This window comes from Rhineura floridana, chromosome 17 (assembly GCF_030035675.1).
Source record: "Rhineura floridana isolate rRhiFlo1 chromosome 17, rRhiFlo1.hap2, whole genome shotgun sequence".
Taxonomy (NCBI): Eukaryota; Metazoa; Chordata; class Lepidosauria; order Squamata; family Rhineuridae; genus Rhineura; species Rhineura floridana.
Window position 1 is genome coordinate 14,770,967 of NC_084496.1, and position 16,146 is coordinate 14,787,112.

A 16,146-nucleotide genomic window follows, 5' to 3' on the forward strand; every position below is an offset into this window, starting at 1 on the left:
TACAACCTCCGGTTAGCTTGTGTTTTTCCTATCACACCCAAACAGATATAGCAGGTGTGGAGAACCTTCGGTCCTCCAGATGTTGCTGAAACTTGGCCGTTGGCCATGCCAGCTGGGGCTGATGGGAACTGTAGTTCAGCAATATCTGGAGGGCCAAAGGTTCCCTATATAGCTTGCTACACACCCCTACTTTTCTGGGTAGTAAATGCAGTACTGCAGTGGCAAATTCAGAAGTGTATGATCAACTTATGTTGGTCAGAGCCACATCCCCTTCCTCACCCCCTTGTTTTGCTGCTGGGTTGAAAATGAGATTCTGGTTAATGCCTTCTCCCGCAACAACAGACATCCCTAGGAGCCAAATAAGCATGAAAGAGGAGAGTGTTAGCTATGGAAAAGAGTCTTTTCAGAGGCAGACTCAACTCCTTTCACTCTGGTTGGCTCCAATTGTCAGGAAAGGACAAGGGAGCATATCAGAAGACTCTTCTCAGCGGCTAATACACTCCCCTCTCCCGCTGATTGGCGTGTAAAATGCTGGAGACATAGGACCCTGTTCCCAAAAAAGTAAGGGGTTTAAGACCCCCGAGACTGCAGACAACTACTACACCCCTGAGTATATGAGACTTTAATAGGATTCAGCATGCTATACCCTGTGCCAGTAAAAACCAGATGGAAGGTAGACATTCAACAAGTGAAGCCTTCTTCATCATGGTATCTCGATTTGTTCAATTTTCTGCATGTCTGGAGGAGTTTAAGACGGAAGACCTCTGTCAGCGGACGAGGTTTTTCAGAAGAACAGCACAATCATCATCTAGGTTTATTTGTACTTTTTGGATACAGGTCATCATTATTTCGAAGCACCGTGAGGAAAGGGGGCTTTTAACCCTTCCTCCCGTGAGGGTTTTGTGAACGTGCGTGTTTAACATTAATTCCCATGCATCTCCACCACTCTTGCCCCTCACATAGAGAGTTCTACCAACTGCAATTGAGCGGGTTTTTTACTTCCTGTTAGCCCCTTGATTAAGTCCGGGACGCTCTAGCCACTGTCTACTCCTGGTTTCCATGACAGAACGGTAATCTCCTCGGGTGGGGGTGGGGTTCGTAGTCGCCTTCCCAGAGACATTGGGGGAAATAGACATAATATAGAAAGTCTCCCTTTCTCTATGGTTTTGCGCTAGGGAAAGAGAGGCCGCAAGGTATATTCAGGGGAAGCCCGAAATTCCGCTTCCTCCTCCGCAGCAGCCATCTTGGATTTCTCCCCGGGAAGGTTCAGGGGAGTCTGTGGCCGTCGGAGGCGATGAAGCCCGTTCCGGTTGTAGCGCGGTACCTCTCGGTGAGTGATACCCACCGAGCGGTGGGGAAGTGGGAGCGGCTGCAAGGCAGCCGCCTGGGCCGGGGAAGGCGAACTGGAGAAAACACGGCTCCTCCTTCACGGGAATGGGAGCGACCTTGACGTGGGCCTTTCAACGGGGGACGAAGGGAAGGGGAAGGCGGGCGCTTTTCTTCCTCTGAACTCTGCTGCTTCCCAGTAGTCTGCTCGGGGAGGGAAATGGTGCAACGGTGGGGGTCACGACAGTCTCGTCGATGGGGAGGTTGAAGGTCACTCCAGGCGCCCCGAGGTCGGCCTGTCTTTAAAGCCAAGTGCTGTTTTCTCATTACAGCTGCAGGTGAGGGACAGTATGCTCTTTCCATTAGAAGGAGGTGAGGAATCCCTGCACGGAGAAAACTAGCATCTCAGCAGAAAGAGTATGCTAGAACCTTGGCATGCTAGTATTCTCTGCACATGTATTCTTATTGATTGGTTTTTAATCTAGATTTTGTTTGGAGGGGTGTCAGGAAAGGGGCCATTCAGAGCTTTGTGTGTAATGGGCTCCTGGTGTAGTCTCTGGCATCTGCAGATTTTTTTTAAAACTAGGTATTTCCTTTTTAAAAGAGGAATTTGTTTCGAGTATTTTTTGCTTGTCAAAGTTTATTTTATATTTGTAAGGTGGAAAGAGGAGTTATGTTTGTCTGGCATGTTTGGTTATAAGAAACCAAGACAGTTACAAGAAATAAGGTAGCAGGTGATGGGAAGACCTCTCCCTGAGACTTTATAGAGAGCCATTGACCATCAGAGTAGACACTACTGAGGTAGACAAATAGCCTGAGCTGTTACGAGGGCTGTGGAGTCGGTACGCCAAATTTTCGACTCCAACTCCTCTATTTTTCTACTGTCCAACTCCGACTCCACCCAAAATTGCTTCCAAATCCAGAGCCCTGGAAAGGGCTGTAAATGTCTTTTTAAATTGGAAGCTCTCATAGGAGCATTTTTTTTGCGGCCTGAATATGTGCTGATCTTGGCATCACAGCATTTGTCTTCATCTGGGTCCTGTGTCATACACTGACACACAAAATGTTTTCCATCTTGAGTTATGGTGAAATGCTCAACTACAGCAGACTTCATGGGAAGCTTCTTTGACATTTTGAATTTATATTTTAAAAAATTTGTCAATCAAAATTTATTTTGAAGCTGGAGTCAAAGTTGGTACATTTCTACCAACTCCGACTCCACCGAAAATTGCTTCCGACTCCACGATTCTGACTCCACAGCCCTGGCTGTTATAAGTAGCTTCCTATGTTTTTAAATCATTCCATTGTGTGAGCTTCCAGCTGTTGTCTGGAGTTATACAGGCCCAGGTGCAGGCTACTGACTCCCATATGAGAATTAGGCTAGAGGCTCCCCATGCCTCTCCAGTGGTGACTTACTCTTGCTGTACTTTACAATCAGTGCTGTCCTTTAGTCCAGGTGTGGGGAATCTTAACTCTCATCATTTAGTCCAGTTATGGGGAACTACAACTCTCATCATCCTTGACCATTGGCCTTGTTTGCTGGGCTGGTAGGAGTTGAAGTTCAGCAATATTTGGAGGGCCAAAAGTTCCCCACACCTGCTTTAGTCTTTAGGAACAAATGTGTTTTGCTTACCAGGTGATGCACACTTGTCATGTCAGCCACTGAATTTCAGGTGGTCTTAGCTTAAGGGGAAGCAGTCATGGCTGTGGACCCTTACTGAAGGAAGTAATAAAAATACTTTAAAGATTTCACCTACTAAACAGAGCTGTTTGCTTTTTTTTAAATTCTCTGGCCTGTTTCGGCCTGTTGTGTAGCTGTTAAATCTGTCCACAATATTCTGGTAAGAAAGCCCATGGAAGTGTTTGATTCTGTTGCATTAGAAAACAAACAGCCTACCTGTTTAAGACGACTTAGATTATTTTCAACCAGCTTCTGTATCTTGGTAGCCTCTAATCTACTTTGCAGAGTTGTTGTGATGGGAGAGAAGAACTGTGGACACTGCTTCCAGCTCCTTGGAGGAAAAATGGGATAAAATGTTAATAATTGGTGAAGTGAAAGGGAACCAACTTATTGTGAGTGTACAATGCTTTCTCAAGACACTTTAGAGGTGTGACTGTAAGCTGGTCCAATATAAAAGTAGCAACCTTTTCTTCTTTTGTCAGTGACTCCAGGGATTTAAACTCAGTGTGTTTACCTATGGGATTTGCTTCTCCAGACACTGACCTCTTGTGATGCCAGTAGTCTTGTTGGAAGATGCCAGCTTTCCATGTTGCAAAATAAAGTCAAGCATGAGCACCTTCGGACTCTTGTTAGCCTGGGATAAAAACTCTTGAACAACCCTTCAATCTATGATAATTCATGGGTGAATTAGAGGAGCTCTCGTTTCACCTTTCTCATGTAATCATATCTTGAGATGTGTATAAGTAATAGGGCTGTCACAGACGAAGAGAATTCACTACTTAATAATGAGTTATCTGTAAATGACCTCAAAAAACACCCCCCCAAAAGTGTAACTGCAAAACCCTAATATTCTTGCCTGTGTGTACTCCTTCCCCCAGATGAATTCCACCAATAGCCTAAACACCCTAACATTTCTGAGCCCCTCCCCTGCCAACAGTTGTTCCTTATAAGTAGCTGCTTCTCTTTATCTCAACATCCTTGAAAACAATCTGAAGAATGAGGGTTGGACACTGGCTCCACTCCCCAAGCTATCACCAATGGCCAGCAAAGGGTGTCATTTTGTAGTTGGGGTGTGTATATTCAACCAAAGCTAGGGTTGCCAGGTTAAAATACCTGATTGGTTGTTTCACATCCCATTCATTGTGGCAGCATCTAGAACACCAAGAGTGTGCGCATGCATGTATGTTGGGCGAGGTTATTTTTCAGAATTGCAACTTTTGAATCTTAACTTTGTAAAGAAATCCTGCGTAGAGGTAAAGAAAGGTTTAAGTGACAGATGTGTGAATCAAGATAAAACTAAATTATTCCTTAAGACAGAGGATTGAGAAGTACTGTAATGACTGTGCTGTTGCCTAACTTTGTTTTGACAAATTATGATCTGCTCCTCTAAAAAACTAGGTATCACTGTGTCCTGAACATGCCCCGTCTCATCTGATCTCAGAAGCTAAGAAGTGTCAGTTCTGGTTAGTACGTGGATCTGGTTAATGCTGGGAATACCAGATGCCATAGACGTTTCCTCCTTGAAAGGCTGTAGCTTTTGTAGGTTTGCTTTGCATTCAGAAGGTTGCAGATTTAATCTCTGGCATCTCCAGCTAAGGCTTGAAGAGACCCCTGCCTGAAATCCTGGAGAGCTGCTGCCAGTCAGTGTAGACAATGCTGAGCTAGATGGATCAGTGGTCTGACTCTGTATTAGGCAGCTTTCTATGTCCTAATTAAACGGATATATCACGTTAAATTGGCTCCAGTAAACATAACTGTCTTATTTATAAAACAGTGATCAAAGATTCCAGTGTTATGTGTTAATTCACTATAAAAGTATTTGACAGCAGAATTTGCAGGGATGCCTAATGTGTTTTGTTAACTTTTTCTTTATACCCTACCTTCTAGTTTCAGGCAACTTGCACTGTGTTAACAGGTCCTCCCATATGACTTATTCCACTTGTGTCTTTTGGACTCTACTTTGTACAACACTCTACTTTCTACATTGATAAGATTCAAAAAGAAAAGAGAGCATGAAGGAAGGTCCCTGTATGGGAAGCTGCTTGGCTGTTGCATCCATTCCGTCTCACAGTAGCAGCTTCTGGAATTCTGTTGTTCATGTGAAAGTAGTTTCAAAGGATGCTAGGTCTACCTGGGCAAGGAGTGAACAGCTTTGCATATATTTGAATTGCAGGAGGACAGGTGTTAGGGCAAATTGGCAACAGCCTAGTCTTATTCACTGCTTCCCGCAATATATCAAGCCATTTTTTAAGTAATATTTCTTATTACAATTTTAAACACAATAATCAAACAACTAATTTATCAGAGAGCCAGTGTGTTGTACTGGTCACAGTGTTGAACTAGAACCTGGGAGACCAGAATTCAAGTTTCCACTTAGCCATAAAGCTCACTAGGTGATCTTGAGACAGTCATAATCTCTCAGCCTAATCCACCTCACAGGGTTGTTGTTAGGATAAAAAAATCCTAGTTTCCTATTAGAAACTACAGCTCTCTCCTCGGATGTCAGACTGACTTTCCTAAAACTTAGTAGCAATCAAGAAGAGAGCCAAAGTAAAAGTTACTTTATAAAGAATTGGTTCTCTTCCTCTTCAGTAGTTAAAACATTTGAAGTGACCAGATTTTATGTCTAATACCAGTTTTTCTGCACTTTTGTCAAGAGCTAAGGGTAAAATGCACATTTTTTTCTAGCTAATTGTGTGTATTCAGGGTAATGAAATGTTCAGTAAAGCTAGATCTTTATACCTAAGGAATGTTGTTCATATTCAGTCACAAAGAAAGAGAGGAGAATCCCAAAATATTTTTTTCACAGCATTTTGGGATTTCCCCCCCTCTTTCTTTGTGGTTCTTTGGATGCTGACCGTTTTTTGTTTCCTGATATTCATACACTCTCCAACTGGTGAAGAGAACACTGCAACAGCATAAGTAAAGGCATGCTGAGCTTAAAACCAGGTTAATATATTTAAATGCTTCTTGCTGAAAGGAAATTAAAAAAGCGGAGAAGTGGCTTGGTAAGAAGCTGATCTGTACTGCCTCTTCCCATTATGTTTATTTTTATTTTATTTATTTCATTCCATTTCTATACCGCCCTTAGCCTATGGCTCTCTGGGCGGTTCACAGCAAGGAATAAAATACAATACAGTAAAAAAATCAGATAAAATCATTAAAACATACAACTTGAGCATTTAACAACTAATATAAAAGAAATTAACAATAAACATTAAAATGCCTGGGAGAATAAAAAGGTTTTAACCTGGCGCCGAAAAGATAGAAGAGTAGGCGCCAGGCGCACCTCATCGGGAAGACTGTTCCATAATTCGGGGGCCACCACTGAAAAGGCCCTGGATCTAGTAACAGACCTCCGAGCTTCCCTATGGGACGGGACTCGGAGGAGGGCCTTAGATGTTGAACGTAGTGAGCGGTAGGTTCATAGTGGGAGAGGCGTTCTGCAAGGTATTTTGGTCCCGCACCGTGTAAGGCTTTATAAGTCAAAACTAGCACTTTGAATCTAGCCCGGAAACAAATAGGTAGCCAGTGCAAACGCGCCAGAACAGGTGTTATGCGTGCGGACCGTCTGGTCCTCGTCAGCAGTCTGGCTGCTGCGTTTTGCACTAGCTGTAGTTTCCGAGTTGTCTTCAAAGGCAGTCCCACGTAGAGTGCATTGCAGTAGTGTCAAACCATTGAGGGATTTAATGTATTAACCTTCTCAGTGCTCATTTCACTAGGTGGAAGTAAGTTTCTACTGAAATAAATGAGATATTGGAAGAAGCATAGACTGGGATGTCAGTAATCTTTCAGTAGGACAGTATGGATCACTGATGCTGTTAACATCCTGTGTACAAGTAGTAAACTCATTTACCACGTGTGGCTCCTCATGTAGATAAAGTAGCACCACTCATGCACAAGTGTGGCAGTATCAGCAGTCTCAGGAACCTCGAGGCTTGCAGAAATGCAAAAAGAAAATATTGGAGGGTGGGCAACCCAAAATAATAAATAATAAAATTTTATTTCTGCGTCGCCTATCTGGCCGACTTAACGGCCACTATAGGCGACTTACATAAAAGGATAAAATACAACATATAAATACAATTAGAGCCTCAACCTCTGATTAATCTAAACCCTCCCATCTCTTTAAAAGATACAACTAGGTTACCCAGGAGTCCCGTAGGCCCGCCTAAACAGCCAGGTTTTCAATTCTCGGCGGAAACCTGCCAGGGAGGGGGCATGGCGAAGGTCATAGGGCAGAGAGTTCCAGAGGGTGGGAGCCACAATCGAAAATGCCCTCTCTCTGGTCCGCACCAGCTTAGCTGTTTTAACTGGTGGGACCAAGAGAAGGTCTTGTGAGGCTGATCTCGTCAGGCGGCATATTTGGTGATGCTGGAGGCGCTCCTTTAGATAAACTGGGCCGAAACCGTATAGGGCTTTAAAGGTTAAAACCAACACCTTGAATTGGGCCCGGTAAACAACTGGTAGCCAGTGCAGACCTTCTAGCACCGGAGTGATATGATCACGGCGACGGCTGTTCTTAATCAGACGTGCCGCCGCATTCTGTACCAGCTGTAGTTTCCGGACCGTTTTCAAGGGTAACCCAACGTAGAGTGCATTACAGTAGTCTAAGCGAGAGGAGACCAGGGCATGTACCACCCGTGGGAGTAGATGGACAGGAAGGTAGGGTCGCAGCCCCTGTATAAGATGTAATTGATACCAAGCTGCCCGGCTCACTGCTAAGACCTGAGCCTCCATGGACAGCTGGGAGTCAAGAATGACCCCGAGGCTGCGAACCTGGTCCTTCAGGGGCAATCTTACCCCATTCAGCACCAGGTCAGTATCTCCTAACCTTCTCTTGTGTCCCACAAGCAGTACCTCGGTCTTGTCAGGGTTCAGGTTCAGCCTGTTTCCTCCCATCCATTCACTTACGGACTTCAGGCACTTGGAAATAGTATCCACAGCCAACTCTGGTGAGGACTTAAATGAGAGATAGAGCTGAGTGTCATCCGCATATTGGTGACACTGCAACCCAAATCTCCTGATGATGGCCCCAGCGGCTTTACATAGATGTTAAATAGCATGGGAGAGAGGATAGAACCCTGTGGCACACCACAGTTGAGAGGCCAAGGGTCTGAAACCTCATCTCCCAATGCTACTCGTTGGTACCTGCCTGAGAGGTAGGAACGGAACCACCGTAAAACAATGCCCCCTATTCCTATTCCTTCCAGGCGATCCAAGAGGATACCGTGGTCAACGGTATCAAAAGCCGCTGAGAGATCCAGGAGGACGAGGAATGCATGTTCTCCCCTATCCAACGCCCTCCTCAAATCATCCACCAGAGCGACCAAGGCTGTTTCAGTTCCATGTCCAGTCCTGAAGCCCGATTGGAATGGATCTAGATAATCTGCTTCATCCAAGTGTGTCTGTAACTGTTTGGCCATCACTCGCTCGATCACCTTGCCCAAAAATAGTAGATTAGAGACTGGGCGAAAGTTGTTCAACTCTTGGGGATCCAAGGAGGACTTTTTCAGGATGGGCTTTATTACCGCCTCCTTGAGGGCTAATGGCATTGCACCCTCTTCCAAGGAAGCATTCACCACTGCCTTGATCCCTTCGCTCAGTCTCTCTTTGCAGCCCACAATGAGCCACGTGGGGCAAGGATCAAACAAACAAGTGGTCGGCCTCACAGTAGAGAGCACCTTGTCCACTTCCTCAGAGGGAAGGGGCTGAAACCGATCCCACCGGACCGGATTGCAACTGGCCAACTCTGGCCCACTACCTGTATCCACGGCATATGGAATCGTACTCTTCAGGCGTTCGATTTTATCAGCAAAGTGTTTGGCAAATGTGTCACAGGAGGCTTTAGAGCGCTCCAAAGGTTCCTGCGCAACCGGACCGACCAGGCTTCGGACCACTTGGAACAACCTCCTGGGACAACACTCTGCGGACGCAATAGAGGCAGCAAAGAAATCCCTCTTTGTTGCCTTTGTTGCCACTTGATAGGCAGCTATTGCTGCTCTAACCAGTGTCCGATCGTCTTCAGAACGAGATTTCCGCCACCGGCGCTCTCGTCGTCTCACCTCCTGCCTCAGACCTCCTGCCTCAGACCAGGGAGCAATCTGAGTTCTATTCAGGGGGAGAGGACGTTTCGGAGCCACCCGTCTATAGCCCTGGTGATCTCCCTATTCCACTCTGTCACCGGGCGACCTTCAGACAGCTCCAAATCTCCCAGCGCATTCAAGAATCCCTTTGGCTCCATCAGGCGTCTGGGACGGACCATCCTAATAGGTCCCTGTCCCCTGCGGAGGGTGTGCAGCAATGTGAGGTCTATGTTCACCAGATAGTGATCTGACCATGACACAGGGTTCGAAGAAACAGCCAATGAGGACTGGTCATGATCAGCAGACGCAGAACACTGAGTGAGGAGGAGTGAACGGAAAACCCAAAGGGACAGAATGGAGAGTATTGGAAGGGCTGGTTGGAATTGTGAAAAGGAACACTCCATGCTTCAACATCTTGCTGTAGATCCCTCTTGGGAAGTGTCCTCTAGGATTTGCTTGCCTTGGTGTAGAATATTGGAGGTTTTCTCCATTGCAGATTGTTGCCGTCTGTACCATGTCGTTTCTTGGAATCATCCATTCAGGACATTTGTTCTGTGTCTTGCCGTACAATATGATTTGCAGTTCAACCAGTAACTGGTAGGAGGCTCTTTTAAGACAGGAGCAACTGATAGCTGTTTCAGCAGTTGCTCTCCCTGCTGTAGCACAGGGAGCAACCACAAAACTATTGCCAGGTACTGCATGGCTGCATTACTAGAACTGCAAGCAAAGGTACCTAACATGAGCAGTGAGCATGCTCAGAAAGCACACCCATCATGTTTTGTACGGGTGTACAGTCTTCAGGATTGACCTCTGGGGGGGAAATCAGTTCTTCCTGCTTGCCTTAAAACTACCTATGCAGAGTGCTGATGTTGCAAGGTGCATTGAAAAAAATGATTAAGGTGAACAGTCTGTCTAATGCATGGGTGGAGGGCAAGGCCAGGCTACTGAACTGGTGCTCGATTTGCTGCTGAGTATGTCTGTCAAATGGTTTTCCACCATGGGGAGAAGAGCTGTGCTTAATCCAGTGGAGGAAAAGAGCAACAAGCCCTGATTTATTTGTTTAGAGCAGTGGATCCCAATTTTCTTTCCCCCCAGGCCACTTGAAAATTGCTGAGCGTCCTGGTGAACAACTTAATGATTTTTCTGCCTATTGTAGCAATTCTAATGCATGGTATTAGATGCTGTACCAGTGGTCCATGGACCACAGCTTGGGAATCCCTGGTTTAGAGCATTTTTGCCCTGCTGTTCAGCCAGAAAGGCTCTCACAGGGGCTTACATACAATCAGTTAAAACGAGACAGTCCCAGCCCGCAGGCTCACAGTCTAATAAAAGACTACACATAAGAGAAAACAGACAGGGAGGGAAGAAGAAAAAAGCAAACTCGGGCACCAATTATTATACACTAGTTCTTACAGTGACCAGCTGGCATAGAAACACTTCAAGGGTAGGAGGTGCCTGATGGATCTGGTTTTATAGCAGAGCTTAGGATTGAGGCCTGCTTCCCATGTCTCCCACTCAGGCAGTCTGATGGAATTTTAAGGTAGTCTTTGTTGTAAAGCTTACTAGTCAGAATTCCTGGATCTCTTAACAGTTTAGAAAATAATAATAAAAATCTATCCCAAAGCACTTTGGGAATTCATCTAGGTAAGCTTTAATAGAAAATTAAACAAAATTAAGTTAAAGAAAAAAAATTTTTTTACTAAGGTGATGACTTGTTAATTCGACAATACCGAGCATGAGATCAAATGCATCTGGATCTAGCTTACCATTGTTTGTTCTCTCTCATTAGAGGAGGCTTTATTCTCTCAAGGCTGCGCCTAAAGCCGAAGCCCCCAGAGGAGCAGACCGGGCAACACAGCTGCACCCCCAGGATCTTGAGGTCAGTCTGAAGAGGATGTTGCTTTGCATTTTAACATCCCTGCTAGCTGGAGCAGCAGACAGTGGAGCGGTGTGGTTTCACATAGACTGATGTCTCCTCTTCTAAATGCAGATTGCAAAACTACCAAATGGCTTAGTGATTGCTTCTCTGGAAAACTATTCTCCAGTTTCAAGGATTGGTGTCTTCATCAGAGCAGGCAGCAGGTATGAGAGCACCGCCAATCTGGGGACCGCTCACCTGCTGCGTCTGTCATCTAACCTGGTGGGTTTTCTTCTTTGACTTCATTGAGTTTAGATTAAGGAAGCAAATTGTGATAGTCAGCTTACTCAGGGCTGGCTTCCTAAAAGTGAAATTGGGGGCAGGGAAGGGTGCGGTAGCGGGAGGAAGGGCAGGAGTGCATTCGGAATTCTGAAAAACCATATGCTCATGCTATTGTGTTAACCAAAAACATTCTCTTTTTATTTTTTTATCATCTTTGTGGAAAGAAAATTTCACAGAAGTTCAAGTCAAACATTGTGTTATTCTCAGGCGAGCATGTGAGGCTTTCCTGTAATAGGTTGCGTCTCCTGATTGGCTTAGGTAGGGACCATGTGATGTTTGAGATTCAGTATTCTGCTCTCTCTGGATTTTCCCGTTTTTTCCTTTAACCCCAGCAAATATGTATCTGATCTCTCCTGTTGTGCCTTGTGCTCCATTAGTTCTCCCTTCTGTGCTGTTGCACTCAGTGTCCTAGTGGTGGGCTTTCCGTTGGGGCATCTGATTGGCCATTGTGAGAACAGGGCGTTGGGCTAGATGGGCCTTTGGTTTGCTCTTGTTAGGTTCTTTTGCTTGCTCTGTCTCTATTTGCCCAGACTTTCTTTGCTCTTTCTCCCCTTACCGTTCCTCATTTTCTGCTGTTATCTTCCTCTTCTGTGCTGCCATGGTGCCTGCAGGCAAAGACAACACCACCACCCAATCTGAGAAGCTGATTTCAAGTCATTCTTCTATATTAGCTCCTTCGCACTCGCTGCCCAAAACAGCTTCCACTGAGACTGTTAAAGAGACTCCTTGGCCACTACCCCGAACCTCCTCCCCCCTCCATGGGGCCTCTGTTGGTGAGTGCAGCACCTCCGCCATGATTGAATATCCCAGTGCCCCCAGCCACAAGTGCTTCTTCCACGGAGCCTCTCTTGGCTGTTCAGGGTGGCGTTGTGAGAAGAGCAAAGGAGGTGGCCTTAGCGGTCCATGCCAGCAGCTGGCACAAGGCTGTGGGAACCAGCAATGCTGCCTCTTCTTCCCCACCTGAAAGCACAACGTGCCAAGCCCACTTGAGTCCCATTGCTGTTTCCTCCTGCTCCCTCAACTGGAGCAACATCCATTTTCTTTGGAAGGTTTGGGCTGCATCATTTTCTCTGACCGCCAGAGGCCCTCAGAGGACAGTACAAGACTGCATTCCTGTTTTGAGGAACAGCAAACTGGCCTTTCTGAATCTTAGCAGACTCAGCCAGCTGTATAACCCAGCAAACTACCTCCATTTCTAAAGAAGCTCTCTCTCTCCCTTAAGAAGGCCCTGCTGGCAGATATTTCTAAGGAGCTGAAAGTTAAAAGGCACTAAATTGGGCTACTCATCTCCTTATCCTTCCTCCTCTGAGTCACTCCCTCCTCATCATTCCAAAGGGAAGAGGGGAAAGAAAATATCCAAAGTGCCTATAAAACGTTCCCACCCTATAGTCTCTAATGTTCCTTCCTCAGAGACCTCTGATTTGGTCTTCTGATCATTGGTCATGGTCAAGCACTAGATCGTACTTCCTGCAGCATCCTGGTATCTGCAAGGGCACGTGCTTCCAGAGAAGAAGCCCTCAAGGATATTTTAGCTGAGCCCAAGGACAAGTTCAAGGCTGTGCCCTCAGACCCAAAGGATGATGACTAAAGATGGCACAGAGAGCCTCCCTCATATCAGCAAACAATTATAGACTAAGAAATCGCTTGGCAATGCGTGTATAGAATTTGCAATTGGATGTTACAGGAGCCACATAGCTGCACCAAAAGCAGCAGCCCTGAGTTGTCTCCAAAATAAAGTGTCATAAGAACAGCCCTGCTGGATCAGGCCAAAACCCATCTAGTCTAGCATCTTGTTCTCACAGGGGCCAACACAATGCCTGTGGGAAGAAGGCAAGCAGGACCTGAGCGTAACAGTGCTCTCCCCGCTTGCGACTCTTACCAGCTGGCATGCCGAGGCATAGCGCTTCCAAAAGTGGAGGGAGAACATACCATTGTGGCTAGTAGTCATTGATAGCCAATCCTCCATGAATTTTTCTAATCCTCTGAAAGCCATCCAAGTTGGTGGCCATCACTGCCTTTTGTGGAAGCATAAGAGTTGTGATATAGTTACCCAGTATCATAGTTCAGGTTTTCTTAGCCCCCTTCCACTTAGTTGCTGCTGTGTTACCTGGTTGAGAGAAAAGGAGAGACAGACCTGCCACTTTCAGCAGCAGCTGTGCATCTCCAGTTTTGTCTGGTTCCAGCGTAAGGATGGAGAACATACTGAGCTTTCTGAAAGTTCCTAGAGTGTGAATCTCGTAGCTTAACACAGCCTTAACTTGCTGTGCCATATTCTTATAGCTAAGCAGTTTAGCGATGCAGACATTGGCTTTGTGGATCTGTTTGCAATACCCAAGTTTAAAAACCCCAAAACTTTATGGGCTAAGTATGACTGCAGTTTTGTTTTGATGTCCGCAACTGAAAGTGTAAACATTTATTTCCTACAGACTACAAAAGGAGCTTCTGCCTTTAGAATCACCCGCGGCATCGAAGCTGTTGGTGGTAGCCTAAGGTTTGTAATTGCTTAAAACTCACCTGTGCTTTGAAGAATTCTCTGGTTAATTGCACAAAATGTGATGTCTTTTATTTAAAAAGAGCTATATTTCTCATTTCTGCAATTCATAGTCTATTGCACTGGTGAAGACTTTTGGAATAGTCCAAGGCTGAACTACTGAAAACAAGTGTGTGCCCTGGGTTTTTCATGTTTTAATATTAAAATGGGCTTCATTTAAACATCTCCATTATCCTATTTTAATTATTAATTACATCTCCCTCCTTATAATTGAGTTTTTATGACTTCTGGTTTTATCCTGGGCTCTTACTGTTTCTCTTTTTATATGCTTGCTCCCTCAGGCATCTTAGTGCATAGGGAGGCCGTGAAAAGAACACAAAGGGGCCTGTTTGACAGTGAGAGAGCAAGTCTTGGATTTTTCATAGAAGCTCATGCAACCGAGGGAAAAGGGGGCCACATCGTTATAAAATTTGTTTGACCTGTTGGACAGTTTGATTCTTGGTTAGGGTGTGAGAGGTCCCAGATTCAAATCTCAGAAAGCCCTGCTAGGTGCAGGGAAAGAAGGCGTTCTGTACCTTTAAAAAAAAAATTTTTGGAAGGGGCTATAATTCAGTGGTAGAGCACATGCTTTGCATGCAGAAGTTCTCGGATTCAAGTTCTTGGCATTTTGAGGTTGGAGGGGGTGGGGAAATCAAGTCTAAATCCCTAGAGAGAGCTTCCTACCACATTCCTCCTTTTTGTTTCATCAAAGCATTGTGGGGTCAGGGAGATAAACGCAGTGCAAGCTGACTAAAGGAGTCTGTGCGCAAGACATTCCTCTTTATGGACTTTCTTTTAAGTAAATGTTGCATCTGGCCAAATTAAGTATGTGAACTAATTCAAGAGTGTATTTTAACTTTTTGCTAAAGAGAAATGTCTACCACACAGTTGTTCAGAGTCTCAGTTTACACTATAGACTTGCACCTTAGTCCTAACGCATACATTTTTGAATATCTGGAAGCACATATCAATTAAGTGTGGTAAGAACTGCACGTTTAAGGAGTGATTTTCATTTTAAATATGCAATACATATTAAGATACATTTGCTTATACTGTATTTATAACTTCCATTGTGTTTAATATGTAGATCCACCCTTTTATCTCCTTATTTAATATTATTGAATTGCAAACTCTGTGAAGCAGACACCGATGTCTTGTTTCAGCATTCTGGTAGAGATACACTGAAGGTTGTGCGGGTTCCAGTGGCTCCACCTCTTTTTTCTGAAAACGGGGGCACATGATGCTAATAAAACTCCGTCCCTGGTCAGATCAGCTCCAGTGTGGTTTTTGAATTCAGTTTCAGACAGATTTCACAACCTGATTGGTAGATCAACCCATTGCCCCTTCTGGTGTGGCCATTGAAAACACTTTGCTGTAAGCTCAGGCAGAGACAGTGATTGGCCCAATGCTTTGCTGTGGGTGGTGTTGAAAGGCTGGAAGTCATTAGTGGGGAAGGGAGGTGTGTCCAGCTGAAGGCAGAGTTGCTTCAAAACACAGCCAGAAAAGCCATTCTCACTACTGCGTGCCCACAGCCTTGGTTAGCATTACATAATGATTACATGATAATTAGTAGCTTATATAAGGTACAAAGATAGTGTGACTAATTAATAGAGGGGGACTTGTGTAATATACAGTATACACGTGTGCTACATTTGGATATAGGAGATATTGTGGTTAAAGGAAAGAAAGCATTAATATAAGCAACTCCACAATAGGATTGTAAACAGAGACAGCATACTAAAATCCAGTAACCTCATACAATCTTCTGAAAAATGTACCTTTTTCTTCTTCTTTAGTGTGACTTCTACTAGAGAGAGCATGGTTTATTCCGTTGAATGCCTGCGTGACTACATGTAAGCTTCTAGATGTCTAGCAAATCAGTTTTCAACACTTTCTGTAAGCATTCCTATTGATAAAGCAACAGCATCGTCAGACAAGTCACTTTTTGTTCCTGCTCTTGAAAGACATCGTTTAACTTTATTCTGAGCCATAAATAACTTGATATGTGCTGATCTGTGGATGAGTTCCTTAAAACAAGCAGTGCTTAATTTCTCCAGAGGATTGTTTACAGTGCCCCTTTTTCAAGTTACCCCAATCATGGAATGGTTACGGTTGTTTCCCATGTAGACACTAATGTTTCTCTGCATAATTGTGTACTTGAACTCTTTAACGCTTCTTCCGCTTTAACGCATCATCTCTGTTATCTTTTCGGCGCCTTTTGAAGACTTTCCTCTTTCAACAAGCCTTTTAAATTGAGACATCCCACTACGTCTGTGTTGGAATTGCTTTTTAATATTTTTTTAAAACAATGTTTTTTAACCCT

The 16,146-nt window shown here is 44.7% G+C and overlaps 1 protein-coding gene across 2 annotated transcripts in view; it reads left to right on the forward strand.

The window, feature by feature from the left end:
• The first annotated feature begins 1,162 nt into the window (after positions 1–1,162).
• The window catches only part of LOC133371635 (cytochrome b-c1 complex subunit 2, mitochondrial), a 30,048-nt gene continuing 15,064 nt past the window's right edge, over positions 1,163–16,146 (forward strand). Inside the window, exons 1-5 of one of the 2 annotated variants that reach the window (XM_061599198.1) lie at positions 1,163–1,330; positions 10,883–10,972; positions 11,084–11,233; positions 13,720–13,784; positions 15,620–15,676. In XM_061599198.1, coding sequence (XP_061455182.1) covers positions 1,295–1,330; positions 10,883–10,972; positions 11,084–11,233; positions 13,720–13,784; positions 15,620–15,676 — 398 coding nt within the window. In that variant the 5' untranslated portion in view covers positions 1,163–1,294. Of the gene's footprint in view, positions 1,331–10,882; positions 10,973–11,083; positions 11,234–11,966; positions 12,067–13,719; positions 13,785–15,619; positions 15,677–16,146 lie in introns of those variants that run through there. The other variant, XM_061599199.1, reaches the window with a different exon arrangement.